This window comes from Oncorhynchus masou, chromosome 19, assembly GCF_036934945.1.
Source record: "Oncorhynchus masou masou isolate Uvic2021 chromosome 19, UVic_Omas_1.1, whole genome shotgun sequence".
Lineage (NCBI taxonomy): Eukaryota > Metazoa > Chordata > Actinopteri > Salmoniformes > Salmonidae > Oncorhynchus > Oncorhynchus masou.
Window position 1 is genome coordinate 15,957,981 of NC_088230.1, and position 14,227 is coordinate 15,972,207.

At 37.8% G+C, this 14,227-nt stretch overlaps 1 protein-coding gene across 1 annotated transcript in view; it reads right to left on the bottom strand.

Moving 5' to 3' along the window:
• The window catches only part of kcnh5a (potassium voltage-gated channel, subfamily H (eag-related), member 5a), a 123,258-nt gene that overhangs the window by 84,734 nt on the left and 24,297 nt on the right, over positions 1-14,227 (bottom strand). Inside the window, exon 2 of the mRNA XM_064924617.1 lies at positions 4,480-4,603. Coding sequence (XP_064780689.1) covers positions 4,480-4,603 — 124 coding nt within the window. The remainder of the gene's footprint in view (positions 1-4,479; positions 4,604-14,227) is intronic.

Genomic DNA, 14,227 nt, shown 5'->3' on the forward strand with positions numbered 1-14,227 from the left:
ATTCACACAACAGACACCATTTTATCACTCGCTGAACTGTAATTTTGCTCATGGGAACGTGATGACGTTGACTGTCAAATCCTATTGATACAGTGTTTGTGTTTTAACAAAAGAGAGGCCTGAGTAAACAAGAGAGGGCTGACAACACACGATAACCTCCCAACCCTAGGTGAACTGTGGATGAACATGGAACATTGATGCAACATCAGAGTGATGACCCTTTTAAAAGCTGTGCATTGAGTGTTTGAGCAGCATTTCCTAAATGTTGGCAGTTGTATCACTCTATATCATGATTAAATATTTCAGATTTTGATTGGAACATTAAATTCAAATTCTGAACATCCTGTGGTAAAGCCTAAATCAGAATATTTTCTCCATGTAAACTATTGCCATTGTACCCCTGATCAAACCCTAACCTGCTCTGTGGATGACCCTTTGCTGCTCCCTGCCTGCGGTGGATGTGTCCAGTTATACACATCATCACACAATGTTAGTTTAAGGGTGCACAGAACATTCTTCAAAAGTTCCCAAAACATTCAGACACACTATCGCATATTTTTTTGACCGTGGTGAAGCCAAATATGTTTTCCTTTTGCTTGGGCCAAGAGGGTGAAGGTTTACCCCAACAAGAGGCTGTCTACCTGGCCCAGAATTTTTTTTATTGAAAGTATGTTTAAATTGAGGAGCTGAAGATGTCTAATGTTGAAGATGGTCTTAACCTCAAACCACAAGGCAACACCTCGATTAGGCTGATATAAATCCTTATTATTTTGTTGGATGATTTAGAATGTTAGTGTATTTTTTCTATATAGCCTACACTTTCTCGTTCTGAACTTAGTGCCTTCAGAAAGAATTCACACCTCTTGACTTTTTCCACATTTGTTGTTATAAATTGGGATTAAAATTGATTTAAATGGTCTCTTTTTTTATCGATATACACAAAATACTTTGTTAAAGTGGAAGACAAATGCCAAAAAAAATGTTTTTAATGAAAAATAAAACACTAATATATATCTTGATTAGATAAGTATTCAACCACCTGAGTCAATACATGTTAGAATCCCCTTTGTCTTTTTGGGCAAGTCTCAGAGTTTTGCACACCTTATACAATATGTGCCCATTTTTAAACTCTTCAAGCACTGTCAAGTTGTTTTTTGATCATTGCTAGATCATTGCTAAGTGGTAAGACATGTTCAAGTCTTACCACTTAGTTTCAGCAGGCCACTCAGGAACATTCAATGTCGTCTTGGTAAGCAACTCCAGTGTATATTTGGCCTTCAGTTATATGTTATTTTCCTGCTGAAAGGTGTCTGTTGGAAAGCAGACTAAACCAGGTTTTCCTCTAGGATTTAGCCTGTGCTCAGTTCTGTTCCATTTATTTTTATCCACTCCAAAAAACGATCTAGTCCTTGCCGATGACAAGCATACCCATAACATGATGCAGCCACCACCATGAAAATATGGAGAGTGGTACTCAGTGATGTGTTGTGCTGGATTTACCTTCAAACATAACACTTTGTATTCAGGACAAAAAGTGCATTTCTTTTACACATTTTTAAATAGTATTACTTTAGTGCCTTACTGCAAACAGGATGCATGTTTTGAAATATTTGTATTCTGTACAGACTTACATCTTTTCACTCTGTCAATTAGGTTAGTATTGTGTAGTAACTAAAATGTTGTTGATCCATCCTCAGTTTATTTTTATCAGCCATTAAACACTAACTGTTTAAAAGTCACCCGTTGGCCTCATGGTGAAATCCCTGAGCAGTTTCCTTCCTCTCCGACAGCTGTGTTAGGAAGGACGGCTGTATCTTTGTAGTGACTGGTTGTATTGATACACCCTCCAAAGCGTAATCAATAACCATGCTCAAAGGGATATTCAGTGTCTGCTTTTTTTACCCATCTACCGATAGGTGCCCTTCTTTGCGAGGCATTGGAAAACCTCCCTGGTCTTTGTGGTTGAATCTGTACTTGAAATTTACTACTAGACTGAGGGATCTTACAGGTAATTGTATATGTGTGGGATACAGAGACGGGTAATCATTAAAAAATCATGTTAACCACTATTATTGCACACAGAGTGAGTCCATGCAACTAATTATGTGGCTTGTTAAGCACATTTTTACTGAGCATATTTAGGCTTGCCAACACAACAGTGTTGAATACTTATTGACCAACGACATTTCAACTTTCAATTTTGTATTAATTTAAAAAAATGTGGAGTATTCTGTGTAGATCAGTGGCACACAATCACAATTGAATCTACTTTAAATTCAGGCTGTAACACAACAAAATGTGGAAAAAGTCAAGGGATGTGAATACTTTCTGAAGGCACTGTACAACACGGGTGGGATATAAGGATGGGTGGGGTTTCGTGACAATGACCACAAGAGCCGCTCACCAATTTGACAGCTCCAACGTGTCAAACCTCCGACATCGCCTAAAGAAAAAAAACAATCATATGCTATGCGCTTGTCAATCACCGCCGGTGAACACTGATCTGATCGAGGCCTAAGTCTACAAATTAAAGCCACTTCCGTCAATCCCTCCCATCCTCTCCAACTTTTATCTCCTATCATTCTGGTTACACTGATCATTATCAGGTGAAAAATAAAGTATTTTTATGGAAGATATCCCCATAGCAACAGCTTTTGTATCTTTGTCTGTCTATTTCTTAGGAAGGGCAGTGTGCAGCAATTGGGGGTTATTTTCAGAAGCCTCAGTATTGTCAGTGTCTGCAAGTTCAGTGTGCCCAGCTTCAGTAAAGAAACGTAAGCACTCTAGTGTATCTATTTGGTTCTGTGAGCATGCATTGACATAAAGACATGGCAAAAATGAGGAGGGATGGGTGTTGTAAATTTCATGGGGACAATTTAACGCTCCATCTCCTACATGACAGCAAATCCCACTCCTTTGGGCATTACAAGTGTGCAGGACACCCTAATTAAAATACTTTAAATCGAGAATGTATCACGTCAAAAGATATCTCACCATTTCCTCTCCAACAGTTTATAATCCATTAAAGTTACTATTTATACAGTAGGAATAACGCCTCCCTCCCACCTCAGCACAAGCAGGCTGATGTTAGACTGTTAAATTGCCAATCCTTATATACAAGGACAAGCCAGCTGTTTCGGCCATGCAATTGAGCCTTCTTAATCGGATTGATTCGTTAATATTAAATCCTGTATACAGGGCCCCCAGGACTGGAGCAGAGAAACCTTAGATTATACTATACAAATATACTGAACATTCCACCAAGTACAGACCGAGATGCTATTATCATTACTCATGAGTTACTTGAGAGGGAAACACAAAGTGTTAAAACAACAGCAGCTTATAACTGCACAATTTGCACACGCATTATCAAGTATTATCCACAGAGGAAATTATTCAGCATTGTCAGTACATTTTTGAGCGTACAAAACATTAGAAACATCTGCTCTTTCCATGACAGACAGACCAGGCGATTTCAGGTGAAAGCTATGGTCCCTTATTGATGTCACTGGTTAAATCCACTTCAATCAGTGTAGCTGAAGGGGAGGAGACAGGTTATAGGATTTTTAAGCCTTGAGACAATTGAGACGTGTGTGTGCCATTCAGAGGGTGAATGGGCAAGATAAAAAAAATGTAAGTGTCTTTGAAAGGGGTATGGTAGTAGGTGCCAGGCGCACTGGTTTGAGTGTGTCAAGAACTGCAACGCTGCTGGGTTTTTCACGGATAATCAGTTTCCCGTGTGTATCAAGAATGGTCCACCACCCAAAGGACATCCAGCCATCTTGACACAACTGTGTGTAGCATTGGAGTCAACATAGGCCAGCATCCCTGTGGAACGCTTTCGACACCTTGTAGAGTCCATGGCCCCAACAAATTGAGGCTGTTCTGAGGGAAAAATGGGGGAGGGGGGTGAAACTCAATATTAGGAAGGTGTTCCTAATGTTTTGTACACTCAGTGTATTTGTTTACAGATTTGTAAACATAAAAAATGAAAAGAAAAGCATGTGTGGAAGGGGTCAGGAATATAAGCACTACATAGATGCTTCACAAATCATCTATAACTGTATATCATGCTGTATAAATGTATGGGTATGTCACATTATGGTATATCATAATGTGACATACCCATACATGTATCTGTTTACATTTATTCATCTTTTATTGAGCATGAAATAAGGTTATAGATGATTTGTGATTTATGCAGTGCTTACGAAGCCTATATGAATGCTTTATGAATCAAATCAAAGTATAAAACCTTTCTTATTCAACTGTTTTTTTTATGTGATCACAGAGCAGTTGGATATTCTACATATACCTTGTGTGTGTACTAAAACTGGACTGTGTCTGGACCTGCTTTAGTCCTTTTCCCACTGTCAACTCACATTACATGCATGTGTAAACCGTCAGTGGATGTGTTACGCTTCTGTGAACAGTGGAAATAAATGAATGACAGGACAGGGACAGAGGCCCAGTTCTTACCTGCATGTGCTGCTCCTTTGCATGACCTCTGCCCTGTGGTACCCCGACAGCTTACAAAACCCGTCATTACTGTATACTACTGGCCATTCCACTATCTGGGCATTCCCCAACAGGAAACTTGTTTCTGAAAGACAGCCATGGGAAAAAGCAGAACATCTAAAGAATTATAGAAAGTGAGTTCAGTCCCAAATCCCCAAATGTAAACAATTGTAGATAAATAACAAGTAAGCCCACATTGCGGTTTAAGAGGTGATAACTACTTTAAAACTGACCTCTCAAAATGCTCCAACTGTGGTCATTGTTATTGGATATTGACATGAAACCACACCTGCCCTTAAAATAAAGTGTTAACATGTGGAGCAATTGTAGAAATAAAATGGTAAATGGATTGTTCGGGTATTTTGGGGTTGTTTTGAGTAGTTTTGAGTTATTAGTAGGACTAAACATTACCCTTTGTTTTAAATCACAAGGCTAAACATTATTTGTTTTCTATGGTGCAGGAGAAATTGTATAATGCCTGTGCAGATTTGTCTCATATACAGGTTTGATCATTTGATCTCATCTCTTTATCCTGCAAGGCAACTTTTGAAATAGTTCATGTTGATTTAGACTACAGTGAGCAATAGTTTCCCATTATTGGTTCTGGTCCTTTAAATGGTATACAACTGTGTGAGAGACGAGAGGTTCCTTGCCCTAGATTGCAAACTGCCATCTGCCCGAAAAACCATCCTACTTAGATCACAGAAATAATACCAATAGGCCTATTAGTAGTGTCTACAATGCATATAGGGAGCTGTAACATACTGTACAGTATTTGCTACATAGGGCATCGTATTATGGTGCCACACTATTCATGTTCTCTGTTTACTCTGACATCCCGTTGCTCTTACAATTAGCTATGAGTTGCTACAAAGAGATGTGTAACTACCTCTGTCGTCTCCCTAATCCACCCAGACTTACTGTCTTATGAACCCTAAAAGCGCCAACATATTTATATATTTGAAAGCTCCAAATTGGTAATGAATGCAGAGACACTGTCTGTCAAGCAGTAGCACTTTTCATTTTATGAATCTCTTGTAACACAAGCAAATGGTTTAAATCCCCCATCTCCAATGTTTTTTAATAGTAAATATTTAGAATAAAAATAATCAATAATATATTTTTCAATGTTCACACACTTGTAGTTACATTTGATGTTTAAAAATACATGTTTTTAAAAGTTATTTTGATCAATTTCATCCACAGCAACTTGTCGTAAACTTTGTTCTGTTATTCATTGAAAGTGTTGTGTTTCTGTGATACTCAGAGGCTGAGAAATTGGTTAAACTGACCTGAGAGGAAGAGGCAAAGTGAGAGGGTTTACTCCGGCTAAAATCTGTCCACGAAAATAAGCCCACAAAGTGAATAATTATTTTACGGAAGTCAATGAGTGTCAAATTTGTTCAACAAAGAATAGAATTGCTCATTTGCTACGTGAGGCTTGATCTAATAGAAGTTTCGAAATAGTTAGGTTCTTACTAGCCTTGTCGTGAACCATACTTCCCTAAAACGCTTGCTTGGGCAGATCTCCAAAAGTGCTCACCAGATTAGTGTGTGAGCGCAAAAGATTTCAACAAAACAAGCACTGGTGACAAAACCTTTCAGTGTTTGCAGCATGTATTTCTAATATTTCGAGATGAGCTATAGCTGCAGCAAGAAGGGAGAAATGGTCTACAATGCTGGCCATATCAATATTTTTATGTTGATATTTCTGAAGTGATATTTGACTGTAAAGACTAGCACGAAGGACAAAAAGTATCTCGTCACAATGAGGTTTGTGTATAGAAAAGTCAGCTAACCTTGTAAGTTACCTAGGTATAACTAACTAGATAATAGCTGCAGTAGTTACATTTCTCTCAAGATTATAAAGCCAACCATTTTTTATATAAAAACAGCATATTATTATTGACCTAAAAGGTAAACTGTGTTAGCGCAGTCGCTAGTGATTTATAGAGCACCCATGTACTGTCTGGCCGTGGGAATAACTAAAAATAATTTTGCAACCAACATTGCTAAAATTAAACAAATACATTTAAATCAACTTCATAAAATGTTAACTGTAACGCTCATCTCCTGCAGGTTAATTGTCACCCTTATTTTCATACTGTACCTAAAGGGTTGGATTTGCACTAAACAATATTATATGTCATCACTTCAAAGGGATGTACAAAATCTTTTAGCCTCATATACATTGTCTTCTGGTATAATTTTTAATTGAGAACATACACAAAATACCCAAAACATTAAGAACACCTGCTCTTTCTATGACATAGATTGACCAGGTGAATCCATGTGAAAGCTATGATCCCTTATTGATGTCACTTGTTAAATCCACTTCAATCAGTGTAGATGAAGGGGAGGAGACAGGTTAAAGAAGGATTTTTAAGCCTCGAAACAATCGAGACATGGATTATGTATGCATGCCATTCAGAGGGTGAAAATTATTTAAGTGCCTTTGAACGGGGTATGGAAGTGGGTGAAGGGCGGACTGGTTGAGTGTGTCAAGAACTGCAACGGTGCTGGGTTTTTCACACTCAACAGTTTCCTGTGTGTATCAAGAATGGTCCACCACCCAAAGGACATCCAGCCGACTTGATACAACTGTGGGAAGCATTCGAGTCAACATGGGCCAGCGTCCCTGTGAAACGCTTTCGGCACCTAGATTTGAGATCTTACAACTAGACAAAAAATGAAGTGTTTATTTGAGAAACAGACACATTAGAGACAGAACTCCTTCCCCTCTTTATTGCAGGATTGTGTTAAGTGATTAATCAACATTGACACAAGTTCATTTTGAATAATAGTTTAACAATTAAAACAAGTTTAAAAACTTGAATCCACATTTTATCACTTTAAAATGTACAAATAAGCTAACTCGTATGTCAGTGGAGGCTGCTAAGGGGAGGACGACTCATAACAATGGCTGGAATGGAGTCAATGGAATAGTATAATACACATCAAAGACGTGGTTTCCACTCCATTGACTCCATTCAATCCATTATTATGAGCCATCCACTCCTCAGCAGCCTCCACTGTGGTATGTAAAGATTGGTCTAAACAACAATAGATCATTTAGTACTAGTATCATGTAGACCATTATTACTAAAGCATCATTTCAGGTGAACAAATCTTCATAACAGAAGTGACCAACCTTGTACTGTATTCTATTCCTGCCCAGCAATAGCAGACTTGATTTTAAACTCATCTGATGTTATACGTTAAATCAGGTGCATTATTGCTGGGCTGAAACAGAACCCTGCACACCCAGCATACCTCCAGCAGGGTTGGCCTGCTCCAATTGTAATAGATTTGTCCATCGTGTGTGATGCATACAACATTTGCTAACATAGGTAGACCTACACATATAACATATAGGATATAATCTTAGTCTCATTTATTGGGACCTTTCTCTTCATCTGCTAACAGGCTTTCACAGCTTTCCATATCTGAGGACAGAAAATATTATAATCAAATTAAACAGCACTGAATATTATGTTGCTATTATCTCTCTGTCTGCAAAGTTTTCCCCTGTAGGGACTGGAACTGGAGAATCTTTTCATAATGTCCTCCCACAAAATGACCTGCTATATTCAGTAGCCTACACTCTCCCTTTACTGCCAGGTGGAGTTGCAATTTCACCCTCTTCCATGGCTGTTATCTACAAATGCATTTGGACGGTGTTTTTAATTTACAATGATTACATCAAGATAGCTAGCTCATAGGAAGTTAGCTAGCCGATGACATTTAATTCACTTAGTTAAACAGTGTGTAAAGTTAGCTAGCTAACAGCGATCAGTTAAGTTAGCCTTCAAAGTGGTCTACTGTCACCAGCTAGCTAGTTAATTATACATACTTTAACATTAAAAACATGTATTTACTTACTTGAAGAGGTTCTCCCACTGCCTCTGTGTTTTTTGTCCTTACAAAAACAAAGTAATGGGCAATCTTCACAATATTTTCGGTGGTAGCAAAGTGCAGATAGCAGCCATGTGGATGAATGGAGACAAGGTAAAAGGTGTGTTTGTCACAAGAGCAGTTTAGAACGTGTTGGGAGACTCCAAGATGGTGTCGCTGTGATGGAGTGTTTTCGCGCTCTTCAAAGCAATATTGAGGGTTAGGTGGTTAACAGTCAAATATTGGCTATTAATATTGAAAGAAACTAACTATAACTTTTTTTATGGACATGGGATAAGTTTAGAGTTAGTTTTTGTCAAGTTGAATGGGAAGAACACGACAGAAAGACAAAAGTAGACAAAATATCCAAGTCTCACAGAAGACGTCTGACATGCTAGCTAGTCACAACGAGGACCAGAGCAGCATGGATACACAAGAAGCCGCGATCTCAAGCAAGAGAAAGAACAAAACTGACCAGGATGAAATCCTTGCAACCTCTTTACCTCAGACGTCAAGTAAAAATCCACCGGTAAAAAAGGAAAAGAAGACATTTCAATGTCGGAAACTTTCTCTGCAATCCAGCCCCTGTCTACTAAACAAGACGCCACGCCCTCCAAAGTGTCCATCATAAAGCGGGCTACAGAAGAAACATCAAAGAAGATCAATAATCTGTCAGAAACTGTCAATCAACTTCACAAAATTGTGTGCGAGAACAAGGAAAAGATAACGTTCCTAGAGAATGAGCTGAAGAAAATGCAATCCAAAAATAATGAGCTGTGTGAGAATGTAGCTGGCCTTCAAAGGTACTCTCGCAAGTGGAATCTGAAAATCCAAAGGTGTAAAAGAGGTAGAGGGAGAGGATATTAGAGAAGTAGTCGTTAATATCCTGGGAAAAGTGGCACCATGCCTCAAAGACAGGCTAAGAGACGTGATTGATGTGGTACATCGACTTGGGAAACGAAGATCTGATGGACCCCCTCGCAATATCATCTTGCGCTTAACTATGCGCCATTACAGGGACATCATATGGAAAATGGCCAAGGGGAACAAGTTTCGGGATGAGAAGAAACTCCGCATCAAAGAAGCTCTGAAACCGCAGGATCAGGCTGCCAGAGAGAAACTGTGGCCGTTTATACAGATGGTGCAACAAGAAGGAATGAAGGCGGGGTTCAAAAGATTAAAGAAAGGAATAGATACCATTATAAATGAGACTCAAACAGGATTTAAGAAGGGCCGTCACATAAGCTCTATCATTCGTTTAGTCTTGGACCTTATAGATTATTCAAATGCAATTGACTCAGATGCGGTTGTCCTATTTCTGGACTTCTGTAAAGCCTTTGACACAATTGAACATGAATTTCTCTTTAGGTCTCTTAAACTCTTTGGATTTGGTGAACGTTTTATTAAAGTAATTTGTATGTTTTACAAAGATATAAATAGTTATGTGCTACTAAACCTTAATACTTCCAAAATATTTAGTATCAACAGAAGTGTATGACAGGGATGCCCAATTTCGCCATTTTTATTCATTTTGGTTGTGGAACTTCTATCTCTAGATATTCTGAATGATGCAAATTTGTATGGCTTAACCATTTTTAACAAAGAAATCAAAATTTCCCAATTGGCTGATGATACTACTCTTTTCTTAAGAGACAACGACCAGGTCGCACATGCCCTTAATGCTATAACTGCATTTTCTATTGCATCAGGATAAAAACTGAATGTGAAATCTTGTGTTTATTTGACTCTGATGATAAAGAAATTGAAAATATTCCTGTAAAGAACTGTGTTGAATATTTAGGAATACATCTGTCAAAAAACCACTTAGTCAGACAACATTTGAATTTCTCTCCTAAAATTAAGAGAACTAAAAATATATTTAATAATTGGCTACAAAGAGATCTTTCTATACTTGGGAGAGTATTTCTGTCCAAGGCAGAGGGACTGTCTCGTTTTGTGTACCCCTCATTATCGTTATGTGTAAATCCAGCTACTTGTAAAGAGATCAATAAGACCTTTCTTGACTTCATCTGGAAAAATAAGTCTCACAAACTAAAAACATATGTCCTTTCTAACCAAAGAGCTGAAGGCGGTCTAGAAGTGTTGGACTTTGTTGACATAAATAACACTTTCAAGGTTAACTGGTTGAAAAAAATGTTTGCTCGATACTGATTCAATATGGTATTTCATTCCAAATAATGTGTTTAATAAATTGGGAGGTCTTCAATTTTTTCTGAAATGCAATTATATTCCTGAAAGATGACCTGCTTAATTGGCTAGGTTTCACCAACAAGCTTTACTGGCCTGGAAAATATGTTTCCTGCACAATTTTCCCCTCATAAAGCTCTTTTTCGGAATAATTCAGACATAACTGTAAGGAATAAGTCATCGTTCTACCCCAGCTGGCATGAGAGGAATATTGACTTTGTTCTTGATATTTTCGACAACAAGGGTAATATTCTCACATATGAACAATTTATAACATTGAAAAAGTTTCCAATACCTTTCAGAGAGTTTATTTCTGTGATCAAAGCCGTTCCTAGTGGTCTAACTACACTTATGAAAAGTCATCTTAATTTTGGAAATGTTCAAAGTTTATCCAGAACTCAGATTGAAAGGCGTGGGTTTACTTGAGAACACTTGTTGTGATAAATATATAAGACAAATTCTTCACAAATCTTCACAAAACCAACTTACACAGAGAGGAAAGATTTTCTGGAACATGCTTATTCCTGACATTGTCTGGAAAAATGCATGGTTAAGACCTTACAAATACTGTATACCAAACAAAGTTAAGGAAGTGCACTTCAACATTTTGCATATGATATATCCATGTAATTCTATGATGTCCAAATTTGTGGCTATTGATGATATCTGCGTTTTCTGTGAAAAAGAAGGTGAAAATCTGTCTCACTTGTTCTTTGAATGTAAATTTGTGTCAGAATTTTGGGAAAACCTTGCAAAGTACTTATTTACCATTATGAACACTGCCTATAATTGTAACATAAATATATAATATGCAATAGTAACAATGATAACAAAACCACTGAAATGATTGTTTTTTTTAATTCTTGTTGCCAAATACTTTATACACAAATAAAAATAAAAATTCCAAAATTCTATACCAAAATTACCAATTTTTCTGATTGAATTTAATTATCTTATTAAAACACTAACCCTAGTGAATAACAAAAAGAATAACATCTTCATGAATCATTATAATAAGATATTTTTAGAGTGAATACAATTGCACATAAATTGTTTCTTTTTTGTGTTTTATTTATATTTTTTGTATTTTATTTATATTTTTTGTATGTTTGAGCATTGTTAATACCTGTGTTTGGTTTGCTAGACATGTTTGATGTAGCAATGTAAGTTGATTTTTGTATTATGAATAATAAAAAATAAAAAACATTTTTTTTTCAAAGTTCAGAAAGTGTTGTGACATTTGTCGTTACCAGAGTAATCCAATCTAAATAAATATAAAATCGCAGACTGTCGGCCACACGTGATAATTTGAAAACTAGTACTTGAAACTAGCATAGGCAACAACTACCCCAACGAAAAACAGTGATGCATATAACACACAGCACCCCTTCAACGGGCGTGTGGGGTGAGGGTTCTTGAAATGTAACATCCAATCAAAATCTTGGCACTGGGACCAGTGGACCATTCAAACCGTTGTTGCAATACAAAATCCTCCAGACCTTCAAGGGATGTGTGACAACAACGTGATCTTGGAGGTATGGCAACGAGAGACTAGGTTGTTACGAATGCATTGATATAAGTGGACGCACATGGCATTTCGGCAACTTTGAATAAAACAACTTTATATCAGAGTTGTGCCTGTTGTCATGAGATAGATAAGAGGACTCAACATGGATATAACCCGTTTAAGCATGTAGGGCTTCCACCATTTTAAATTAGTCAACTGGGTGGGGACTCCTACGAGTTGGGTACAATCAGCCAATGAAGAAGAAGAAAATGGACTACTATAAAATCTTTGGCTCTGTGGACAACAAATCCCATGGTTAGGGTGGACACATAGGCCTCTCCTCATTATATCCAGTATCTCTGATCTGACATACCAGTACGATCTAAGATGGCATCCGATATGGGCGCTGGTGCCCTATCAGACTTTCAGCTCTAACTTCAGAATTCCATGGGCAATCAATTCAGTTCCAATTGCATCTGAAAGATGGGATTTCCAACCTGGTATAGAGATGTTGACTGGAGGCCAAATATGTATTTATATTATTGAGTTAATTTGACCCAGAAAGTGCCCAATATGGGGCACAAATTGTGAAAAGCGCCACAGGTAGCCAAAATGACTTCCATCTTGTTCCATGCTATATTCCTTGCATGTCAGTCATAGCTAACGAGCGGTATTTTCAATATTGTAATAAAATGACACAATTTTAGTGGAATAATCATAAAAATGTCAACTAAATCTATGGTAGTATTGTATTTGAACATGAACAGAAGAATTAGGACACAAATAACATGAAGATGTGCAGCCTCTATTGAGCTTGAATTGCACCACTCTGATAGAGGTTCAAATTCCCCTCCCCCACTGTGTGTACCACTAAATATTACTCCGACAAGAAAATGCTTCCATCAGTCAACACAACTGTTAAAACAAATACATTTATATTGATGCAAATAATTTAAAAAATGACACAGGTATAAAAAACAAGTTGTTTGACAAAATCCAGAGACATTTGAAGGATCCAACAAAATCTACAAAAAGTAAGTTGTGTGTGACATTGCACTCAATAACTAACAGTCCTCTGGCACCCCCTGAACAGGCGGTGCCTATGAGGTAGAGGCCCCACTAAACCCCCGGAGGAGATGTGATGCACTCTATCATAATCCGTCGGAAGTCGCAATGGCTTAATTTGGATATAAATGGTGTTTTTGTTAACATTTACATTTGTCGCTGTTGGGGGTTTCATTCGGTTTTAACAAAACAATGTCTTTGCTTTCATAATCTGTATGTATTATTGCCAAATTCAGAGTATAAATATAGTTTTTAATCTTATAAACGTAGGATGATAGCAATGAAGCAATTTCACATTGGTTCGGTGGCTTGCAATATATCAGGCTTTCACGGCTGTATCTTAACTGCACTATTACAACCTTCCCCTGTTCAGAAATCATGAATGAATTACAAACTAGCTTGCTAGCTATATATTTTGAATCAAGCTACAATAGGCTATTCAATCGGTTCATTTTCCTGTTTGCCCAATCAAAAGCTACTGTAACGTATCAACCACGTGAAAACAAAGTGTACCTCAGGTTACACTCTCTCGCACTTCAAAACCCATCACACATAGTCACACTGTCACTACTGCCTACACCTTAGCTAGCTAGTTTAGCTTTCTACTGCATCGATGGATTCCCGAGAGAGAGAAATCGGAAATCGACATTTTTATATAATAATGTTGTGCTGGGAACTGGTTCAGACTATCAGTGGCGTCAACTTATTGGAAACTACTTTTTGACACTAACCCGGAGAGCGTCACCATCAGCGACTGCGCAGACAGCGACTCAAACGAGCTCACTGTAGTCGAGGCCGAGCCCCTTGAGGAGACACCCGAGGAAGACCCCCGTTAATGGTGGATCCGTCAATTAAGGTGCTTCAGTCGGTTAACGGGGAATATATCAGTGATGCTGGGAAGGAAATTTAAAAGGCTCACGAGATCAGGTGCACTTGCAAGACCAACAAAGAAAGCCCTACTATTTGATTTTTACCCTTGAGGAGATGGTCAAGAAAAGTGACCAGATGAATTAACCCACCAATGGTAAGTGCTTG